Below are 22,277 nucleotides of genomic sequence, written 5' to 3'. Positions count from 1 at the left end.
TGGCGCTTAACTGGAATAACCTCAGAAGTGATTGATCATTAAAGAAAGATGGCTACAGTCACCCAAGGAGAAATCATGGGGGTATTCACCAATTTCACTGCAGCCAGAATTTGACTACTGATAAAGACAATCTGGAATATCCCAACAACAATATAATGAAATATAAAGCAGCTTTTTTTCTTAGGTAAAATTAATTTCAAAGCACTTCTGTAATTTCAAGAGGCTAGTGCACTGGCCTTTAGGCTTTTTTGCCTGAATTTTAGAGAGCTGATGAGTAACATATCTATGTCTACATATATACTTGTATATCTTCTAAGGCCTGAGTAATCTTGACATAACAAATATTGACTTGAATGGATTAGCAGGACTATGGGAAAAAGAGAACCTATAGACAGTAAAAACTGCTATAAACCTTTATTAGAAAAAGTTCTTTAAAATCTCAATTTTAAAAATACAATTTTAAAAAATACAATTAAGCGATATTATGATGTTGAAATCTTTACATTACAAAATCATTTGAAACAGCTATTTGATAAAACAGCTGCACATACAGCAATTTCATATACAGAAAGTAAACAAAAGTTGTTTTTATAGCCCTTGATCAGGTTTAGCACTGCAAAACAATTTACTTTTTTAATCTCAGATCAATAGTTATCTATGGATCCATGATTTATGACAACCTAGAAATTAAAAACAACGTTCTTTTTTTGCTGAGGTTAATGTCAGGGTTATGTGCTTTACAAGTGCAGGACTGTTATGGTATTAATTAACTGCTGGCAATGCCAGTAACCTTATGTTTGTAACTTTACAGAGGAGTTATTTCTATTTTGTTGAAAAATTCTCTGAGATATTGATTTTTAGCATATGTAGGAGAGATGTTGGTTCTTAATTACTCTTCTTTTTATCCATGTATTGCTCAAACAATTCCTCCTTTGGATCCGTAGCTTTTCTGCCTTCTGTAGGACAAAAAGTGCTCACGCTTTGCACGCTGTAAATTAGATGATGAATTGTCTTGAGAAGTGCTGGATAACTAGTGAAATAGTTGAAGAAAATGGAAGAGGGGGTAACAGTTCCTCAGGGAACATCACATTTGCTAAACATTTTAGAATGATACATAGTGCAAGTGACTTTCTGTTTGCATGCTTTTTCTCAATTTCTACTGAGGGATAATAACTTGAGTTATCAGTTGGTGGTAGATATTGCACCATGATGGTGAGATGGGTCAGCTCAGATAAGGCTGATGATGATGCTATTACAGTAGAGGCATAAATACCTGTGTAGTGCATGGCAATATTAAAATAATTTTTAAAATCTGCTAATATCTTATCTGCTGTCTGGTTGTCCTTTTTGTTTTGCTGTTTAGAGGACCTGACTGTGTGCATCATTTAGGGAAAATTAAGATGCATCAACAGAAGGTGTAAAGGTAATACTCATAAACTGGAATATTACCATGTTTTAGCCGTACTAATGTAGGAGTAAAGTGACCTAAATCCCCTGTAATTCAATCCACCTACAAGATTAAAATATTGAGATAAACTGGGTGTAAAAGGGAATGACCAGGAACCGATGACAAGTGTAAAATAAAATAAAAAAAGGCAAGGACTCCCATTCTTCATGTCCCAGCTGTGCTTCAGCTCTCTTTGGGGGGAAGGCGGTGGCCGCTGGATGCGGAGCTGCGTGGGCTGGAGCAAGGTGGGGTGAGAGTCACCGCTGGACACCGGCGTCGCAAACTGCTGAGTCACCACTGGTTGCCCTCCCACCACGCAGCTGGTAATGGTCCCAAAATACATCTTTTGGTCTTGTACCCTTAAAGAAAACATTCTCTGTTTTGGGTTACTGCTTTGCAAACTGTAGGAAGTCTGAGCACAACATCTTTGTCTGTTGGAAAGAAGTTGCTAACAAAGCTGCTACCAGAAAATACCCACTTCCTTTTTTTTTTAGTTTTCTAAATTTCAGTCTTTCATTCTTTTCCCCTTGTGATTGCATTATTTTAAATCGATATTCTAGAGAATGAGTTTACTGTCAGGAATTTGTGGAAATGTTTAAAAAAAAAAAGATGAAACTTAACTTGAAAGATGAACTTAAAACACATTTCTCCAAAGTTAAAAATCATCCAAGCAGGGAAAATTAATTTACTATCACTCACATTAAATCCAATATTTCCAATAAATTGTTTTGGTACAATGAAGAAATCTTTTACTCTTCAGGGAAATTACTAGTCAAATCATATTCAGAAATGAATGAATACGGTTAGCTGTAATCATTTTTTTCCTGTTATATTTTGACACATCCTCAATTACTCAAAGCTGAACTCTCCTGTCCTGTATTTGTCAGCTGTTAGTGACACTTAGCCATCATCTCAGAGGCTTGGGGTGTTTGTTTGCTCTCTTTAACCAAGTTATGCATGATAACATATTAGTGACATATTTGCAGGCAAAACAAAACTGATCATATTAAACATGTATTGAGTGCAAAGAAATTATGTATTTGAGTAAAGATGAAGACAGGTAGGATATGATAGGGTAGGATATAAGATATGGTAGGATGTGAATTTAATATTTTAAATAAGGCAGGGGAAGCTTTGCACAGACAAGGATCCACTTTCATGTCTGTGTTACATATTTAAACTATAACCATAAGAGATATGCCACCTCAAATCAACAGATGCGATTACAATATTTATATTCTCACCTTGAGGTATCTCAGGAGTCTGATTTTTTTTTTTTAAAGTGTAATTAAAGACGAGCAGGCACATTTAGAAGTCGGTGTCTTTCAGGTATTCCAAGCTCAATATTCAAAACCAGAAGCAGCAGCAATCTTACTGCATCTGAAAGCCTTGACCAAGTAGTTATGCATAACACATACCTATCTAAACTTGTGGTTGGTCTGGGTGCTGAATTGTTCAATTTTTCAAGCTGTCTTATTTTTAAAAAAGAGATGTTTTCATGTTGAATATTCCTGAAGTAGGTGGTCATTAGAGAACAGTACTGGGCAGGGAGGAGGGTTAAATGGTGAGAGCTAGCCCAGAGTACTAATCTGTGGACATAACGAACTGACAGGCAATCTCAAAATAATATTTTTTACTTCTACAATGCCTTTAATTTGAAAACCAGAAAGCATGCAACAAAGACCATGCCCTCGTTGGGCTGCAGTCGCTTCCATCAAATCCTTTGCAAGCCTTTTCAGCCGCTCTGTCTGTCCTCAGAGCTGGTCTGTCGGTCCTAGTCTGGTACCTCCCCAGCAGAAGTCCTGTGCAAATCAGTGCACTGTTACCAAAAAGCAAATTGAAAAGCAAACATGGCGTAGGCACGAGCTGCATGTCCACCAAACCAGGGTAGTCCAGAATTATGGATGCTGTTTATATTTAAAAAGAAAACGACAAAAAATACAAAGAAACCCACGAGACTTGGAACAGAAGTCGTTCTGCACGATACACAACTGAAGAACTAGACAGAAACATGGACTATCTTGAGAACTTTTAGAGGGGGGGAAAAAAAAGTTTCTGTTGATTTGTGATGAATCTCATTGCAGAACGAATTTAAATCAAGCCCTAATCTTACTATGGTGCTTTTCCTTTTTTTTTTTCTTTTCTTTTTTTCTTCCCCTCGTGATGTTTCCTTTCTGAAGGCTGTATGTAGCTGGACACAACAAAAGCATTTGCTTCTCTGGCCTTTTGAGATTAATAATATTTAAATCCAGTTCATCCAATATCTGGAGGATCATTAGCTTGTGTGCTGCTTCCCTTCAACCAGTTCTTTGCTGTTCTGACTTCATGATTCACCATCACTGCGTATACATGGAAAAGAAAAAAACACCAGTGTCATGCTGTTGGGTTAGTTGTCTCAGCAGGAAATAATATGCAAGAGTATCTCTGGAGTCCATGAGAACGTGTTATCAGAAAACAAATGTCAGCTGTGCAATGCATGAACTGACCCTATCTGTGGTGCTAGGTGCTGGCAGCAAGGGATGCTCTGATTTCTCTGCTGGTTAGTGGCTACCCAGTGCACCTTTTGTCCTGCTCCCAGGTGAGGGCTGAGCAATCAAACTGCCCTCTTTCCACAGGTGAGGATAACTTCTTACAGATGGAATTTTTGTATTAAACCTGGCCTTGTAACAGGTGAATTTTCTCTTTGTCCCACTGGTTTCTGCCTAGCTAGCTTGCTCCCTAGCACTTTCTTAAAAATGTTTGGTTCACGCCAAGATTAAAAATGCGACATTTTTTATCGGCTGGTTAGATTTCAGCCAGCATTAACAGCAGGGGTTTAAACCAACCCTGAAGTTAAAAGGGCCACTCGTAATCTTAATATTTCACGTGTTTTTTTAAGTACCTTGCCAAACTGAGGCACAGTCTGGGAAAGGAGTATTTCTTTCTGTACCGACTTATTCCCCACCCAGAACACCTCTCCGTAAGGAAGAGTCACCCTTTTTCAGACAGAAAGACTAGGACAGTGCCCAGCAGTGCCCAAGGAAAACCAAACCCCCTCTGGAGGTGTGATTAAACTCGGCTGCCTACAAAGACCCATGCTGTGAAGGGGACAGGCTGCGCTTCTGTTTTGCCGAGGGAGTAAAGGTCCCCAGAGAAGAGATCGGCCTCGCACCCGCTTGTGCACCACAGGAGCATCAGCCCTCGCCCGCCTGCTCCCTCCTGTGTGCACGGGATGGGAACCCCGGCCCCAGCGAGGCTGGGGAGGTTTCGTGGTTCTCTGCTCGGGCACGATCAGGGTTTGACGCTAGGTTTCAAAGGCAAGATATATTATTTTAAACATATATATATTTTAAATGTATATACACACGCATATTTTTAACTTAGCTTATGCACCAGGCAGATGACCTCCACCTACAAAGGAGCCTGAGCTGTCATGTCTTGCCTCTTGTGCACAAATCCGCAGCCTTGATGCTCATGAGTACCAATTTTTGCCATAATAATAGCTTTGTTTCCTTTTACTTCATAGCCTTTCACTTTTTCTTCCTCAAAAGAGCTGCTGAAAACATCTATTTATCTGTACATAGTTGTCTTTCATTTATTCATTACATCATTTATTCAGCTAAGAGGTTGGTCAGGAAAAGCAGCAGATCTTGGTCTGATAAGGTTCAACTGCAGAAATAAACGGAACGAGGTTTTTTTGTTTACAAGGAAATCCCACCACTTCAGATACCTTTTCACTTTGAAATGAAGCAGGCTTCAAAATTTCATGTAAAATGAAATTTGAAAAAGTATTTTTGAGTTAAGGGAAACGCTTAACTTAGAAATATTTTACCACCACAGGGTTTTGTTCTTTAAACCTTTCAAAAATTTTATATTAAAAAGTAACTTATTCTGAAAAGTAGTTTTGGAACAACTTTCTTTCTGAAAATGTCAAAATGTCATTCCTGAAACGTTTAGTCTCAGATGTTTTCAAAATGATATGTTATCAAAAGCAATTCATAGTTCAAAACATTTGGGTCTTGATGAACTCCCCCCAGCATCTTTATGAAGCAGGAAAACAACACTCAGCCAGCTGTGTTCAGTGAGGCCTTGAGATGTTTCCCATATTTGAAATATCATCAATAAAATCTAAAAGAAGAATTACCATAATTTGAGAAGAAATTTGCCCAAACAAAGCAGTCTTTCAGAATCTGAAATTGAACCTAATAATTTTGCACTTTGTATTCAACTAATATCCTTTGCCTGAGCAGCTCTGAATGTTTTTAGAGATAAATCTCCTCTTTTCATTTGCATTTGTTTGCCTTCCTGCAATTTAGAGGCATAAGTTTCTCTGCAGTCTGATCCTAAGATAGCAGTCATAAGGAAATATGCTGAAATAATGTGTGTACCTTCACTCTGACTGAAGCATACTTATCTGAACAGGGCTGCTTTTTCGCATCAAGGCTTAAGGTCACTATAGTCCTTTGAAGTGACAATATCTCTATTTTACAGGTGGAGAACTTGAGGTAGGGTGTAGCCCAAAGGTACCTTTTGCCAGTCAGGAGCAAATACCCCACCTTCTGATGGGGTTAATGCAAATCCAGTACAAAAGCACTGTAGTAAGGATGGTATTTAAAATGTCAGCTCAAGCTGGTAGGTCATGATGATTTTTTTTCTGAAAATGAACTGTTTAAGTTTTGGAAAGTAAACTTAATGCTCAGGGTGTCGTACCTAAAAAGCCTTTTATAGTCTAACTTGTGCTGGTGTTAGCATATGGCTCAAGCATGCTTTGTGCTATATTCCCTAGCATAGTCAGTGGTATGCTCAGCAAATCTGTTTTTAGAGAACCACTGTGTAGCTGCCTCTCCTTAGCAATTTTCCCACTCTCCGTTATCATTTAGAGGCTGGAAGGGAAGACGCAGATGGCTAGCAAACCCAGCATCTTTTCCAGCTGTTCAGGGTAAAACTATTGCTCTTGCTTGCACCTGGAACCTAGGATTTAAGTATTTAAAAAAAAAAAAAAAAAAAAACAAAAAAAACAAACAAAAAAAAACCACCAAAAAAACCCCAACAAAAAAACCTTCAAAACCCCCTAACATAACAAGAATGATTTCTCTTGCAATAGGCACAAGCAGAAACCTTTTAAGTACAAATAGCTGCAGTGGAGCAGCCCCATCCAAGAGCTACCCTGAAACTGTGCAGCTTTGGAGCAACTGAGTTGCAAACTCTCCAGCAGTGATGACTTAGTATCATCACTGCTATTTCACTCCTGGGAAAGGAAACTCAAAAAAGAGGGGGACTGGGATATTATGGTGGTCTACAGTGGGAGGTGCAGCTCTGTCAGAGATGCATGTTGAGCTGAGTTACCTGGTGCCATGGGAAAGGGAAGACCTAGGTCCTTCTCCTGCCATCCCTCCCTGCTCCCACTCTTGCCTGCTTGTGTCTGCTGCTTCCGCAGCACCAGGGATTTTCTTGGCACACAGGATGGTTTAATTGTTTGTTATCATAACCTGGCACAGAGGAGCTGCTTTGCCCACTCGCCAAAGTGCAGCTGCAACACAAGTGTGCAGGCAAGGGTGATGTACAGCCCCTTGCCTCCAGCTGGAACCAGAATTTCTAATTAGGGAAAATGGGAGTTTGAGAGGGGTTTAGGGGTTCTGGCCAAAATCCTGAGGAAACCAGCCAGAAAGTTCTTAAGTTTACAAGCTGTCAGGATTGTGGTTTTGCATCCCTCTGGGATCTCTGCTTGGACCACGAGCTAGCGCCAGCACTGGGGGAGCGCTGCACGGGGGCACCGGGAAGATCCTTTGGGTTTCTCTTGGGGTCAGACAAGCCCCCATCTGGCAGGTCACAGCTCCAGCCAAAACATCTGGCAGTGGTTCTCAGGCACCTATAGGCACCTGGCGGCAGAGGGGAGCTGGGTGTCTGCGCCGGTGAGGAGTGCCGAGAAGGTTGTGCTGAACGCTTCTATTAACACCTTGGGAAACTGTGATTAAAGTCTGATCAGTGAGTGAAACTCCATCTGTGCCATCTGGTTGTCTGTCTCGCACAGGTTTACAACTATAAGATTATTTAGCGGTGCAATTTACAGGCAGAGACCAGTTTAGAACTAAGAGCATCAAACCTTTTTTTTTAAGTTGAAATCAAAGTCCCTATATGTAAAAACTTCAAAACTTAAATAGACCAAAGAATCACTCTATGATTATATATTAAAAAATTTGATTATTTTGGAATGACATTGACCATATTTCTTCAAATAATACAATGAATTAAAAGTACCTTGGGTTGGCAATTGATTCTTTTTCTTCTTCTCTTACAGTAGGCAAACATTCACAGTCAGCTGAAAAAGGGTAAGAAACAAGACTATAGTTACTCCTGGCAGTTCTTCTACATTTATTTCAAAATTGCATCGATTTTTATCACGAGTCTCTCTAGAATATAAAACTGCAGATGCTCTTCTGCACCCTTTTATCTGTAAAATCTGCATGGTCCCCATAGCACAAATGTTACATGTTTTAAATCCTCTTTCCCTTTGATAGGTGTTGCCGTAATTTCTTTATTATATAGATATTTCAGTTGTTTATTTACACCTATACAAATGAACTACTTCTGAGGACTGTTTCCTATAAATTACCATGGGGAGGACCATTTGTTAATCTTCCACTGCTTATAGTTGCACCTGTGCTTTATAGTCCAGCTGGGAGTTTGGAGCTGGGGTTTAGGGAACACTGACAAAAAAAGACCTGTATGTAAACTATTTGCTCCCTTCTGTCCACAGAATTTTAAAAAAATATTTTACAGCACTATTTCCCCATGTACTATACTTAATGTCTCTATTTCACTACTGCTGCTTAGCACATGTTTTCTGCTAGAGCTCACGGACCGCGAAGGTCAAAACCCCATCATGTGGAGCACTGTGCTAATGCAAAGAAATGCTCCAAAGATTTTTATGTCCTGAAAAACAAAGCATCCCTAGGAGGTCAGGCAAATGAGCCATTTGGATATAAGGCAAGGGATCAGGAATGAAAAAAATATCAGGGTTTCAGCATGTTCTAGCCAGTGAAAAGCTGTTAGCAGTTCAAAATCAGGCCTCGGTTAATTCACACCTTACCAAAGACCTGCATTTTTTAAGGAAAGCCTTGAAGGAGGATGCAGGGCCCTTAGAGACTTTAACCAGGAGATTTCAGCTGGGAGAAAAATGGGGGGAAAAATACAAGATACCTAGAAGTACCTATGAAGGAGCTGAAGATGCTGATGGTGGTAGTTACCACAGGTACTAATTGCTCTATGGACTGACAGACTTCCCAGAGAGGATGTAGATGGTGAATGCTGCTGGCAGCAAAGAGCAGCTTGTGTTCCATGCAGTAAAGATGGCAAGCAAGGGAAAGGACACACAAAGAGGGGAGGGATGTATTCATAGGATCCTGGCAGCAATTTTAAGTAAACGGTGGTCTAAACTATGAGTAAATGTGTGTTTCTCCTACAACAGCACAATGCGGAGCACAGAACTGTGGAAACTCTGAGGACTGAAAGGACTAGGTGCTTCAGAGAAACTAGTACTTAGCATTAAAAATGTGTATTTAGAAATATAAATACTGTTCACAGCTATACATGTATTTAATAGAAGTGTCTACTAGAAACTCAAAACATTTATGATATTCCATCATATGTTAAAAATAAGCTCCCACACAAACTAAAATACTCCTCTGAACAATTCTACCCCTGACATTTGTGCTGCTATTTTAGTAGCAGGGAGTCAAGAACACAACTAAAAATGTTGTAGGAAACGCAGTGACACACATGCAAAATGCCTTACATTGATTTTCTACGCATGGGATCTACGTCAGCTAGAAAGAGAGGGATGACGGAGTAGAGGGGTTACCGTGTACCATTTTTGTTCATGCTGTTCATCCATTTATCAAGCTCTTCCATTTCTATCTCCATAACAGAGGGCGTGTCTTCTTCAAAAATAGGACTTGAGAGGAGGGAGGGGGGGAAAAAAAGGCATTACACAAAATGCTCAATTCAGACAACTTACAACGTAGTAATTTCGTATGAGTCTTTCATAATTCCAGACACGTGGATAAACTCTGGAAAGCCACCCTAGCCTAGCAATCTGAGAAGATGTCAGCCCCATGGGTGTGAATGAAACGGCCGCAAATAGATGCGAAGGAGCGGCGGCGAGATGCCCGTCCTGGGCAGAGGTAGGGCTGGCTGGGACACGGCGTGCAGAGGGACCAGACGGTGCAGTCGGGGCTATGCCAGAGCACAGGACCACTGCAGCTATTTGAGAACTGTCCCTACTCTAAATAGAAAACTGAAAAATAAAATAGTTTGTCTCTGCCCTACTGGAACACGTGGCAAAAGTCCCGTTGCCCCAGTGATAAAAGCAGAGGGCCTACAGTTTCGTCCTGGCTGTGACTGACATTGGCAGCAACCTCAAAAGGAAAAGTCATGAGTAGAGTAACCCTGCATTTATTTAAATGCCTCCGTTTAGCTTCCCTTTCCTGATAGTTCCTGGAGGCACACGGTAGAAAAAATATTTTGAGCAAAACCCCCTTTTTTCCCCCGTGAAGCCAATTTAATAACTTCCAGCATTGATTAGCAAGATGGAGCTCAATAAAAGGTAATGATAAAAATTATCACTCTGATAAGACCCATGTAGCTTTTGGCTCGTTTTCCCAGCAGCTAAGGCACTGCTTCCACAGCGGCTGGGCGAGCCTTTCTGCCTCACCTCAGAGTGAGAAGACGAACTTGAAAAACAGGGGAGCAAGGCACAGAGCTTATTCTGAATAGCTGAAGGCCGGTGATGAGCCTGGGAACAGATCCCCTTTGCTCGCGGGGCACCTTGTATGTCTTCTGGCGTCTGGTGGAGCCGCGGGTGCCTGGACCGGGCGTAGGGGTGGGTGGCTGTGGGTGGTGGGTGCCTGTGGGGCAGCGCTCACCTTGGCCAACGTAACTCCTGTTCTTCTGCTCTAGTCTTACACCTTCAGCTAGATACTGAAGTCACACTTTAGCCATCTCTAGAGATAGTTAACTAGAACAACTGATGGCAAAAGGTAATGGTGCTTAGTGCACGGTTAAATTAAAACAGGCGGTAAAAGAGCCAAAAATCATAATATCCTGTTGGAGTAAAAGAGTATAAAAAAAAAAAAAAAAGGCATGTTCATAAACTTTACCTTTTCACATTTTCACTTCCCAGCTCATCTGGAAAAGAAAAAAGTTGGTGTTCATAGTTCTGCTCTTTGTATATACAGGGTCCAGACTACAAGCAAACCTTGACTAGGGTCACGTAAAACAGGTTGCATTTTCAAAAGGCATTATAGTTAACTTGTAGACGAAGGACAAAACATCCTGTTTATAGTTTTCAGAGGAACCCATTATTTTTAATCTTGAACACACTAAAAGCAGCTCATTATTAGCTCAGCCATGCTGGCAGGAAACCGACTGTTAGCGCCGCGGTGGGCAGGACATGGCAGATGCAAGCTTCCCTGAGCAAAACAGATGTCGTGAGAGAAATGGTATCCTGAAAAGGAACCACTGCTGAAAAAAACTGTTTACTGGAAGCGTTGGGACATTTTGCTGCAGACTACATGCAGGCAATTTGGCTCTGCCTGGAGACCCTGGGAGCTGCTCATGGAGAGAAGAAGTGGGGGATGGACTCGCATGGCAGATTAAATCTCAGTTAGGCAAATGAAGCTGAACTAGCCAGATGTCAAAAGGGATCCAAGGCTAGTTATGACCCCAAGACAAAGTAAAGATGGGGAAAAAAACATAGTGTAACAGCTATTGTTCAGAAAAATAACTTCCTCTCCAGGAATCAAGTGACTGAAAAGCCTCAGCCCTCAAAAAAGAATGAACTATCTATAGGATTCACATTGTATACTGTCTTAAATTAGCTTATTTTTAATTCATTGTTGCCAATGGGTGCTGACACCTCTTGCTTGTTCCAGTGCACTCTCTGACTGCAGAGCCACTCCAGGGCCACAGAGCTGCCTGCCCCCGCCTTGAGGATGCCCAAAATCCCAGCCCCACGCAATAAGCACAGGGCAAGAGATCCCACGATTGTGCTCCTGCAAGGCACCACGTTTCCCGTCCCTCGGAAGAGTGTACCTGCATTTCAGGTCACCCAGAAACAGGCAGGTAGCTAGGTGCCTGGTTGTGAGTTCGGAGTTTGCTACGAGGGTGACCCAGTGATAAGGCAGGTGCAGCCTAAAACTTCCCTGAAAAATGGACTTAAAATCTGTGTTGAACATATGTCACTGTCTGCAGGCTGAGGAGCTTACAGCTGCATTCTTGTTCTGTAGAGACACTGATATGACCATTTCAGGACATCACTTACCAACCGCGTGGTTTTAATATGACACCTCAGTTTGTTTTCTGTGGCTTGACACTCCAAGTTACCGATTTCTTTGCTAACAGATCAAGGTACCTTCCTGAAGCGCTGCTCTCCCTATCGCAGCACCCAGGCAGTCTGACTATGGGATTCCTAGCTCATTTACTGTGATATCTTCAGAGCTGCCAACACCCTCCAGGATCCCTTAAAAGTGTTCCTTAAAACGGTTTTGCTTGTTCTTATTTTATCGAAGCTCCTAGCAGCTTTACCTTGTGGGCAGTACAGGCAATAGAAGCATTAAATTCATCTTGCATGAAGTTATTGAGCTTAAAGACAGAATAAGTGTTTGCAGCTGCACGGTTACACCTGTACGCCGTTCCCGGCACTGCCAGGAGCTGGAGCTCGGTGCCGCGGCTCCCGTGGGTGTGCAGTGTGAGCAGGAGGTGCCAAGAAGCAGAACTAGCTCCCGCCCAAGGAGAGGTGTGTGCCCAGATCCCACTGGCCGGGGCCGGATCCCTTTCCTATCTGTCAAATGTGCAACTACAACCAGAGAAGTACGTCCTGGATGTGGCATCCCAGGCCTCCAAATAATGTTTTGTTAATGTTGACTCTGCCCTAAAAATATCCTTCTGATGCACGAGAAGACAAATTTACCTTGCTTAGACTTTTTCCTTTTATGATGTATTACAAAAAATGCGATCAGCAAAATCAGCAGGACCAGCAGCACGGCAGGGACAATGTATATCAAGATAGACTGTTCTGCTGCTTCTAGGCTGTCCTGATTGTTCGTGGCATTCAGTTCAGTACTTTTTGTTTCAAAGCTGCTTTCAGTAGCGCTTGTAGTGACAAGTACTGGCTCGTGATCATCTGCGGTCAAAGAACGCGTAGCAGGAGGCAGCGTTGCTGTAACGGTGGATAATATCGGTGATCCATCTCCTGAACCATCAATTTCAGAGCCTGCCAAATATATGAGGACAATTTAACGTTTTATGGGTTTTATTGGTATTATCAGTGAGTCAAAGCCTACAGCTTTAATATTTACTTTTCATTTGACATTTAAAAAAAAAAATCAGCAGATGCCCCATACACACAGATTTGAAGTCTTGGGCATCAGATGTAAAATTAGATCGTGAATCCATCACAAAATCTTACCAGCCCTGACCATGTTCTTCAGCTGGCTTTTACTGGGACACGTCAGCATGCGTGGTCTGTCTGCACGCAGCTGTCTTGCACAAACAGACTTTTTTTTCCTGCAGGTTGGCATCCGGTCTCACTCTCGCGTAAATTCTTCGGCTCCTGAGTAAACCACACCATCCTGCCTTGCTTCTCAGCCTTGGTGCGTACGGCCACAACCCCTTTCGTCCCTCCCCTTAGCCAAGGAGTTAGTACTCCCTTTGGGGAGACCATTATCCCTGGTTCCTCCAGCTCACTCATCTCCCCGTTTCTGTGCCTTTCTCAAATTTGTTAAATTTGTTTCACTGTGAAAAACAGAACTGGTGAAAGGAAGTTTGAAGCCTGCAGAAGCTGCTGACTTTCACTTCTGCACGGACTAGAAGAGGTAGTAGTAACACAGGGACTTTACTGGATACAGGTGTAATTAGCTGCTCCTCCATCTGATCCTACGGGCTGGCTGAAGGAGCATATGGTAAAGAGTCAGTGCGGGTTGTTCTTCACAAATGCTAAGACTGGGGGTTTTGAACCTTGGGTTTGGGTTTCGTTTATCAAGCAATTTGCAAGAAAAGTGCCTAAAATTGGCTATATTGGTAATAGTGAAACAAGTTTTTTTTTTAGGCTCATTAAAAGTCTACATTGACTGTCACAGAGTTTAAAGCTTAACAGAAGCACAGCAGATTCTGGGCTGATGCTGTATTCTATACCAATACCAAAAATCCTGTTGTAGCTAAAGGTGCAGGAATCAGTCCCTAGATAAATTACACCAACATGTTTCCAAATGCAAAGCCTTCAATAATTTTCTAGGCATGAAATTAAATGATGATTTTTTTGTGTGTTATCTGCCCTTTCAGATACAATGCCGGTATGGCGCAGCTCTCGTTTTATGCAATAAAGCAGGATGGGATTTCATGACTTTTGCAATGACATGTTTCTCCCCGTTCCTATAAAGTGCTTGGCAGCCACAGTTTCCACTAGAGTTAGCAAGAGCTTAAGGTTTTCAGCACCTCAGTGCTGGCATTTCCAATCTCACAGGACTGGAACCAAAAGTACTTAGCATTTTAAATGCTTTTGTAAACACATTAATCTTCATAATGGCCCTGAGAGATGAGCAGTTATCATCTCCATTTTACAAATGAGAAATCAGAAGGACAGGGATGCTGTCCTTCCCAGGGACGCCAAGTGAGAGAGGAAAACTGGGATTAGAGCGCTATCTCTTGCTTAATCCACTCTGCAGCATCTCCTCTCCTGTCAGATTTGTCTTGAAGAGGAGATGAGTATCTCATGAGACTGTATTCCAGGAAACCCAATTTCAAATGAATAAAATGATTTGAGTGTGACAGCAGTGATTTATCTAGATTTTTATGCCACACTTATCACTCAGGCACCTGATTGTTTCATCCTTTCCTAGAAAGCGGGCGGGAATTTTAATACTTAATACCTAATACTTGAATATAGTATTTAATACTGGAAAGGTCACCAGACGTTTTCGCCACAATACGACAATGAAAATGTTAGCTCCTCAGTGGCAAAGCACTTTGTATTGATAGCCTCTCTGTCACTTTCTTGTTTATTTAGTATTTCAGTCAAGAGCAAAACAAGATCTCTGCCTCCCTTGCAGGTAATGACCCCTTACGCCTGTGCTCCTCCATCCCTTCCCGTGATCTGCTGGCTGTCCTTAATCCTGTCACAGAGGATGGGAGGGAGAGCTCTTCTCTTAATAGTTTGGCCGCTTGACTTTTCTTTCCCATGGTAGTTTATAGTCCCTGGTGCCTGCAGCTGCTCCATTTCAATTGCTGTTGCACAGAGCGGCGAGGTATCGCTAGAGATGTCCACATCGCAGACCGCAGCGTGATGGACCGTGCCGCTGGCGGAGCTGCTGGACCACCGCAGCCTCGCCGAACCGCTTCGGTGACCTTGCTTCATTTTCCTCCTCTAGCCATCGCCCTTGAAACCCATCGTCTGCCACATATGATATATTGACAAGGACAAGCCTGTTGCTTAAAATAGTACAAATGGGAAAGGGTGTGGGGAAAATAGCTTATTTTTCATTACGCTTAGAGCTAAAATGGATTTTTCAAATGTTTAAAGCATGGTGTGACTTTAAAGCAAAAGCAACCAGTCACACCTCATTAACTGCAGTGCTAAACTTTCAGCTGCAGCGTATGCTGCGCTTGATTTCCAAGAGAGACTTCTCCAGTGTCTCTGGTACTTTTTATTTGCCTGTTTTTGAGCTCTGAAGCAGATTTCAAATCATTTGTCTCCGTGTGAAATAGAATTACCTTTTCTAGTCTCTAGGCAAAGAAAATGGCAAATCACAGGGAGTGACCTTGCTGCCACGTATTTTTGTTCACTTTGCATAATTCCAGGGACAAAACAGCATCTCTTCTGTGAACACCATTTCCTCTTACAGACATCTTTTCTCTGAGTGAATTAAATACGTCTTTCAGCACAAGGGCAGCCAGTTGCACAATGTTCTCGCAAGGATATTGCTCTTCTTTCCTGCATTTCACCTGCTGCCTCGCCACACCTCCCTCCAGCTCTTCTGCCCGTCACTTCTGAGGACCCGAGGGATGCCCTACCTGTCACACAGGGGCTGCTCTCACTCTCGGGCCACCCACACATCACATTTTTTACGCTGTAGGAAAATCACAACCTGCACCTGCGTGGGCCTGCTGGCTTGCACCAAGGAAGGATTTGTACCTCCAGCCCAGCAGGGAGGGACGGACTCGGGCTTCCCGGTGCAGGCGCAGCGCTCGCCGCAGCCAGCTGCCCGGGCCATGTGAGCCCCACGTGGTTGGCCCCAAGGTAGTCATCCTTTTTCACAGGGTTTCAGTTCAAAGTGCTCAAAATAGCGAGCGGGCTGTGTTGCAGCTGGCCCTAGTGACTGTTTTGTAAGGGTGAATGAAAGCTGGATGTTGCAAGGTTTGGAGCAGGGCAGGAGAGCACCTGAAATGTGGAGCTTTTGTCAGATGCTATTCAAACATTTTCTCCATGCCTGGAGGGAGCCGGATTTGCAGTGGTCATTCATACCATCAACTGTCTTGTCAGCTGTGCTTGGGTTTTCATCTTGCAGAGATCTACCAGCTCCCTCCAAAAGGAAGTCTGACCGTAACATAACATAACACAACACAACACATACATTCAGGATGGAAAACCAAGGCCAATGGAGTGGAACAAGGAGCAGTCACATCTGACCACGTAGATACCTCCTTGACTTCGCAAGGCCTGTGCCCTTTCTCTTGCTGAGCTCAGACTCATGCTGTTGGCTATGGTCCGACATCCGTACTCGGCCCTCCGCACAGCTCGGCCAAGGAGCAGGTGCTCACACAACAACCGCATCGGCTTCAGCTTTGTCTGGACCGCCTGGAGCGTGAGCGCTGGCGACTTCTCCCCATGTCGAGGGAGGTGGATGGGAGCACGCTACAGCTTCAGCCCAGCCCATACTGCCACTTCCCCTGCTTTCAAGAGCAGAAGGGAGAGGGGCTGGCATGCAGCTGCATCCCACCCTGATGGGGAGCTGGGCACAGCTGGAACTGGAAGCCAAGAGGTTGGAGCTGGAAGCTAAGAAGTCCTCAGGTTCCCACCACTGAGGTATTAGAGGATCTAGTCCTCAGGGGACCAAAATGCCTGAGCAGGCACTAGCAGCAGCTCAAAAAAGGTTCCATAGCAGTTCTTAGAGATTACAAAAATGCTATGTCCCTGTGTGCAGATACCGTGGTATAAGGTATTCTTCAATATTTTCTATGGAAAAATTTGCTTGGATTACCAATGGACTTTGTGTGAGTTTTGGAGGTGCTCCCAAGCCCGCCTTTCAAGGGAGACAGAAGGAGCTGAATGTACCAAGCAGCTTGACAGACTGGAGTCCAAACAACTGCATCTCAAACAAACAAACAACATTTCTGTTGTTGCAGCGTTTCTTCCTCTGAGGTTTGTGCTGTAGCACTCAGAGGTGGTGATATGAGCTTCTTGATGAAGTAAGCGGGCAAACAGGTTTCTCATTTCAGTTGGATGCCAGGCGAAGGAAAATAGCCGGCAGTCAGCACGTTTGGTTCTGCTGTAAAATCATCAGTCTCCCTGCTCATCAGACTCGAGGACTGGGGTCTCTGAAGGGAATTTTTCGAATTACACTATAGTACCTACTTACAGAAGAAAAAGGGATGGGATAGAGGAAAAGCAAGAGCTAAGTCAATGGGATAGTCAAGCTTATTAGTTTGAAAGGAAATATTTTGTATCTCCATACTTTCCTGTAAGCTATAAAAATGCAGTGGAAGGAAGGCTCAGGAGAGGGTGATAAACCAAGAAAAGGCTGTAAAGCTGTGTACGCTGGCGTAAAGTTACCACATCCTGTATCACTCTGCTCCATGCCCACATTCCTTCTGGTTGTATAGTCATCCCACTCCACGTGGTCCGTATGATCCTCTCTCCTATTGCTTGACTAATCCCTGTTCTGTTCCTCTCCCTGCATTTCACGTTGCTGTAAGAAGGGCCGTTCCTTGCCGTGGCCAGGGCTTGCCCGGCTGCCTGCTGCGGCAGGTCCCGCCTGTCAGTCTGGCTGGAAGAGGAATCCTTGAAAGCCTGCAGGCTAGCTGTTGGGCGCGTACGCTCTTCTGATGAGGGAGCACAAACATTTCAGGATGGCTAATCTGTAGACAAGATCCTATTAAAACGGCGTGCTTAGAAAGTGTTATCTAGGTATAACCTGAAAGAGGAAACAACTGTTTAAGTTCATTTATAGACGATGGAAGCTGCTTTCTCCTCACTGTACTTCCATCCAGCTGAAGTGCTGCATTAACTGCCGGTGTTGCAAATTCAGTCACGCGTCTTAGAGCCAGACTGTGAACCTGTAGTCTCATTTCTCACCCCCAGTACTAAAGGTTTTCCAGACCAATTTATGCATTTAGTTGCATCTACTTAATCTCGTGGCCTTCTAGCTCTGCCTCAGCGATACCCGTGCGACCTCACTGTGATGCAAATCTCTTGGTGCTCCTTGCTCTCAGGAGGACCCTGAAATTAGAGATTCGGAAGCTCCGGAGGCTTTGCAGCTATTATATAATATCCCTTGAGAGAAAACAGACTGGGGTCACTGACTGAAATTTAGCATACAATCTTGCTGATGTAAAGGAGAGATTTTCTGAAACTTCCCCAAAGCACTTTAAAACACAGCGGAAGTTTGTGTGCGTGGATAAAAGGACTAGGAGTAAATATGTACAAGGAATTGATGTGTTCAGTAGAAGGGGTTTTTCATCTGCTTTTTAGGGGGCTGCACTTTGGACAGAAAGGATGTAGCAAACCCTCATTTCTTATATTGTTGTTTTGCTAGAAAATTGTAACAGGCGACTCTGATGGGTTCAAACCCATTCTCGAGTTCATTACTCTAAGGGGGAACACATCAAAAATATCACTCCCTTAGAGACCTTAGCTTTGTAGGGGACTTTACCTAAAAGCCAATTCTCTGCCAAAGAGAGAGCTGCTGCCTGTGCTCACGGTACAACCTGCTGAATATCTGGATATTTGATAGCAATGTTTATGTGAACGACAGTTCAAATCAATAGCACAGAGACGCAGCCAAAATAAAGCACTGCCTGCAACCATCCCAGCTCTTCCACTTAACGATCTTACACGCTTTACTGCTCCTTTCCCTTACGCATTTTCTTGCTCCTTGTGTCAGACCACTTATGCTGCAATTTCCCATGTGTTTCACCGAACACAGAGGGAGATGGTGTACCCTGGGAAATGCCCGGAGAGTCAGAGCCTTTTCCTATAAGCTATAGTAAAGGCCTTAATACTTGTTCCTGGGGTCAGCACAAACCTAGGTAGGTCTTTAGGGGTGCTGCGAGGCTGAGCAGTGAGCACCATCACCCAGATCAGGGAGGGCCACTGCTGGCCCTCAGCAGGTCACCGGCAGGGCTTTCTGCCTGCATAAAGCAAAGGGATGGGCAAGGGGAAGGGGACTGGTGCAAAACCCAGTGTCCCCTCAGTGTGGAGCTGGGAGAGGGCCAGCACCCAGAGCTGAGACCTCAGGCATGCTCCTAGAGCCACTGGCTTGGAGTAATTGTAGCATAGCTGGGAGAAAACCATCTGTTAATCATAATCCAATGGCAAGGCTGGGGTTTTGCAAGGCTCCACCATGGTATGGGAACACGACTTATAAAGGCTTCAATCTGTCTATGCTGCAAGATTTAATCATACTCTTATTGCCTATTTTGTAAATGGTTTCTAGATAGTAGAGTTGAAACCTGGGAGATCCCCAAGATCTTCTGCCCCCCTTCTCCAGCAGACCACTTTAAAGGTGAGGATTGTGTCTGGGACTGGAGGAAAAAGGTGAAAGCTCCTTTAAAGGTCCTGCCCTGTTGATCCGTGAGCAAGGAGGGGTGAGAGCAAAGGATCCCCCCAGGAGGCTGCCCTCGGTGGAGGGGCTCCCAACCCACCAGTACCTGTGGGGTACATAAGCCCCTACATAAACTCTTCCCCCTCCAGTTCAATTCACCCCCCCAGGGCCCAAGTTCACAACTTCCCCCCTCCCACCCTTGCAGTCAGAGTAAGCCCCAGGTACATTTTGGGGCTGGTTGCACAAGCAAAAGCTGCCTTTGTATGGGGAGCAAGGGGCCCTGCTCGTCTCCGGGCAGGTGCTCTCCTCCCCTTCCCCAGCAGCTGGGGACTGGCTCAGGAGAGCCAGGGCTGAAACTGGTTGGGGAGAGCTCCGGCAGGACTGACTCACTCCCATGGAGGAACCGTTCCAAAATCAACCAGAATTTAAAGGTGGACCTACCTGTAGGAAGCCTCTAAAGGCAGTGGGGAGTGGGTTGGGGCACCTGGTATTTGGGATCTGCCTGGTGCTTTGTGTAGCCTCTAATGCCCATCGCAAAGAAGGGCAGGGGGGGCCCAGCTGTGGGCTGGGGGGGCCAGGGACTAAGGCATCCCTCCACCCTGTGGAGGTGGTGATGAAATACTAGCAATCAGTACACTGCAAATGAGCTAAGGAAGCTGGAGCCTGATCGCTCTGCGCTGCTTGTGTTGTGCCCCTCCGTTTCCCTTCGACCTCCGTTTTGCTCCGTCCATGGCGGGACTTTTTCCTCTGACCGCTTTGATTCCGAGCTCCGTTCAATGCTTGCAGCATATTCTCCTAATGTGTCTGTAACGCAGCAGGGCTGTAGTAACGCAGACACAACCAAACCATTTTATACCTCGCTCAGCTCACTCTTACAGCTAAGCAAGATTCCTAACCACAAGCAGCTTGACAGCACGCCGAGAGCCAGCAGCCCAGTTTTACACCCTGCTTATACTACTGGTTTTCAGGGAAAAAAATACCCATACCAAATGACCTGTTGCACCAATGCATTTTAAAACCTTAATAGAAGTCATCCAGTGATAGCTGAGAGCGACCGCCCTCTCTCCCTGCTTTCTGGAGAGCTCCCGCTCGCTACAGCAGCACAGGAGCAGCCAACACTTCTAGTCCATACCAAGGCACTTCGGCAGTGATTTGTTTGACACCGAAAGGCATATAAGCACTGCCTGGCAAGGTTTTACTCAAAGAGCTGCCTGTTTTGTGCGGTGACTGGCTACCAAAAACAAATTACCCCCTGTCAACAGGTGAGAGCCTCTGCAACGACACCCCAGCGCTTCAGCGTGTTGTCACAAGTGGCTTTTCCACTCGCACTTCTTCCCTTCAGAAGGTCAGGACCTAAATCCGTGGTGCTGACCACTTTGTTCTGCAGCCGAGAATTCAAAATATTTGTCTCCAGAGCTGGCTGTTCTTTTGTTAAACCGGTTTCAGTGCACCGGGTCTATGGAAATGACAGTCAGCTTTTGAATGGAAGCGGTGCTCCGTCTTTAACTTTACTATTAAATGCTGATAGTATGGGTGTAAAAAAGTACAACAAATAACTAAAATTGGAACCAAAATGCCTGGCGGGCCAGCATGGAAGCTCCCGTTCCCTACACACCTGCAATTTAGGAAACATAGGAATTGTAGGATTCGGTTGCTGCTGTTTGGGGTTAGGTCTAAGGAAAAAAAGTCAAAGCTTTGAAAAAGTCAGGCAGCTGAAAATAGAGAGGGTAAACACAGCTAAAAGAAGCGGAGAGCAAGTCCCCACAGATCTTCTCCTAGCGCTCAGTTTGGAGGGTGTTGCCCTCCGACTCGGTCCCATGGCTGCAGGCACAAAACGCGGTCCCACCTCGGAAGGCGAAAGGCGCTTTCTTACTCACGGTTCCCGGCAGATCCTCCGGCCAGGGACAGGGCAGAAAGCAGGGCGATGAGGTTTTGCTTTCGCATGTTACCTCGGCGGCGCTGCCACCCGAGGGGTGCTTCTTCGGCGGGCTCCCCGCTTCACCCGAACATTTACATTTCCTGTTTCCTGCCGGGGTGCATCTGAGCTGCATTTCTTCAGGAGATGGACTCTCTTTGATGGGTTTTAGGAAGTGATGTAATTCCGTCTGGGCCTGTCAAGCAAGCAATGATTGCAAAAGGAAGAAGGGAAAAAAAAAAAAAAAAAAAGTTGCTTTTCAAGCGCTAACTTGGCTGAAGCACCTTTATGCTGTAGGTGAGCGAGCTCCCACCCTCCTCTACTTTTTCGACTCCTGACTTTACTACCATCTATCTTTATCTACATGCAGTGTCATGGGGACAAACATCATACAAATACAAATCAGACACAAAATTTCATTTATGTTTGTTAACAGGAAGGTTTTAGCTTGCTTTTCAGGGTGCTTGAGCGAGCAGATTTCAATAGTGCCTCCCCCTCGCCTTGGTTTTCAAGCTGTAATTCTCCCCCCAGCACCCTGGGACACCACGTGCACTTATGACCCCAACAGGCAACCCCAAAGCGGGGCAGTCTCCAGCAAATGGGAAAAATGGCTCGTTCACTTGGCAGCCTATAAGTGAGTGTTTTGGGCTGGTTTGAGCCAGGGAAGAAGAAAAAGCAGAAAACCACATCATTTTTCGTTAGGAGCAGGCGGCTTAGCTGGAAAGCACTTAGGCACAGGTGTGACGATGGCTGTAGATGACAGGGGCCAGAAGGTCTCGAGCCCCACCAGGATGCCGTGCCTGGCGTGGGCGTCCGTGGTGCCACGGTTGATGGAGGTGACGAGGGGGCAGGTAACTCCTGCCTCCCTTCCTCCCTCCTCTTGATTTTCGCTCCCCCCCGGCGCTCTCTGGCTGGGCGTGCAGACGGCGGGGCACGGCTGTGTCCCCCCCACGCTGCCCCTTCCTCTGCCCGCTCACTCAGGAACATGCAAGGGTTGAGCAGGTGCTTCCACGTATCGCCTGTCGCTGGATAAGAGCAACGAAGGAGCTCAACACTAAACCCAACAATTTCAGACTTCTTGCTATATGGGGCGGGCCTAGCCAGGGCTCAGAATTTGGAC

The 22,277-nt window shown here is 44.6% G+C and overlaps 1 protein-coding gene across 2 annotated transcripts; it reads right to left on the bottom strand.

The window, feature by feature from the left end:
* Positions 1-1,941: 1,941 nt before the first annotated feature.
* On the bottom strand, positions 1,942-21,346 carry TMEM154 (transmembrane protein 154). 2 transcript variants are annotated; one of them, XM_030024573.2, is made up of 6 exons: positions 21,120-21,346; positions 12,396-12,698; positions 10,585-10,612; positions 9,295-9,380; positions 7,685-7,745; positions 1,942-3,786 (listed from the first exon to the last, which is right to left on the bottom strand). In XM_030024573.2, exons 1-6 carry the CDS (start codon positions 21,184-21,186, stop codon positions 3,771-3,773), a joined length of 561 nt encoding a protein of 186 aa, XP_029880433.1. In that variant the 5' UTR covers positions 21,187-21,346; the 3' UTR covers positions 1,942-3,770. The 2 variants fall into 2 exon arrangements, with proteins under 2 accessions (XP_029880433.1, XP_040980944.1); XM_041125010.1 differs by lacking the exon at positions 21,120-21,346 and adding an exon at positions 12,894-20,303.
* Between the last annotated feature and the right edge of the window lie 931 nt (positions 21,347-22,277).

The sequence above is a fragment of the Aquila chrysaetos genome, chromosome 1, assembly GCF_900496995.4.
Source record: "Aquila chrysaetos chrysaetos chromosome 1, bAquChr1.4, whole genome shotgun sequence".
In the NCBI taxonomy this organism is placed as follows: Eukaryota; Metazoa; Chordata; class Aves; order Accipitriformes; family Accipitridae; genus Aquila; species Aquila chrysaetos.
Note: the sequence above shows the minus strand (reverse complement) of the source record. Positions and strands in the feature narration are given on the sequence as shown.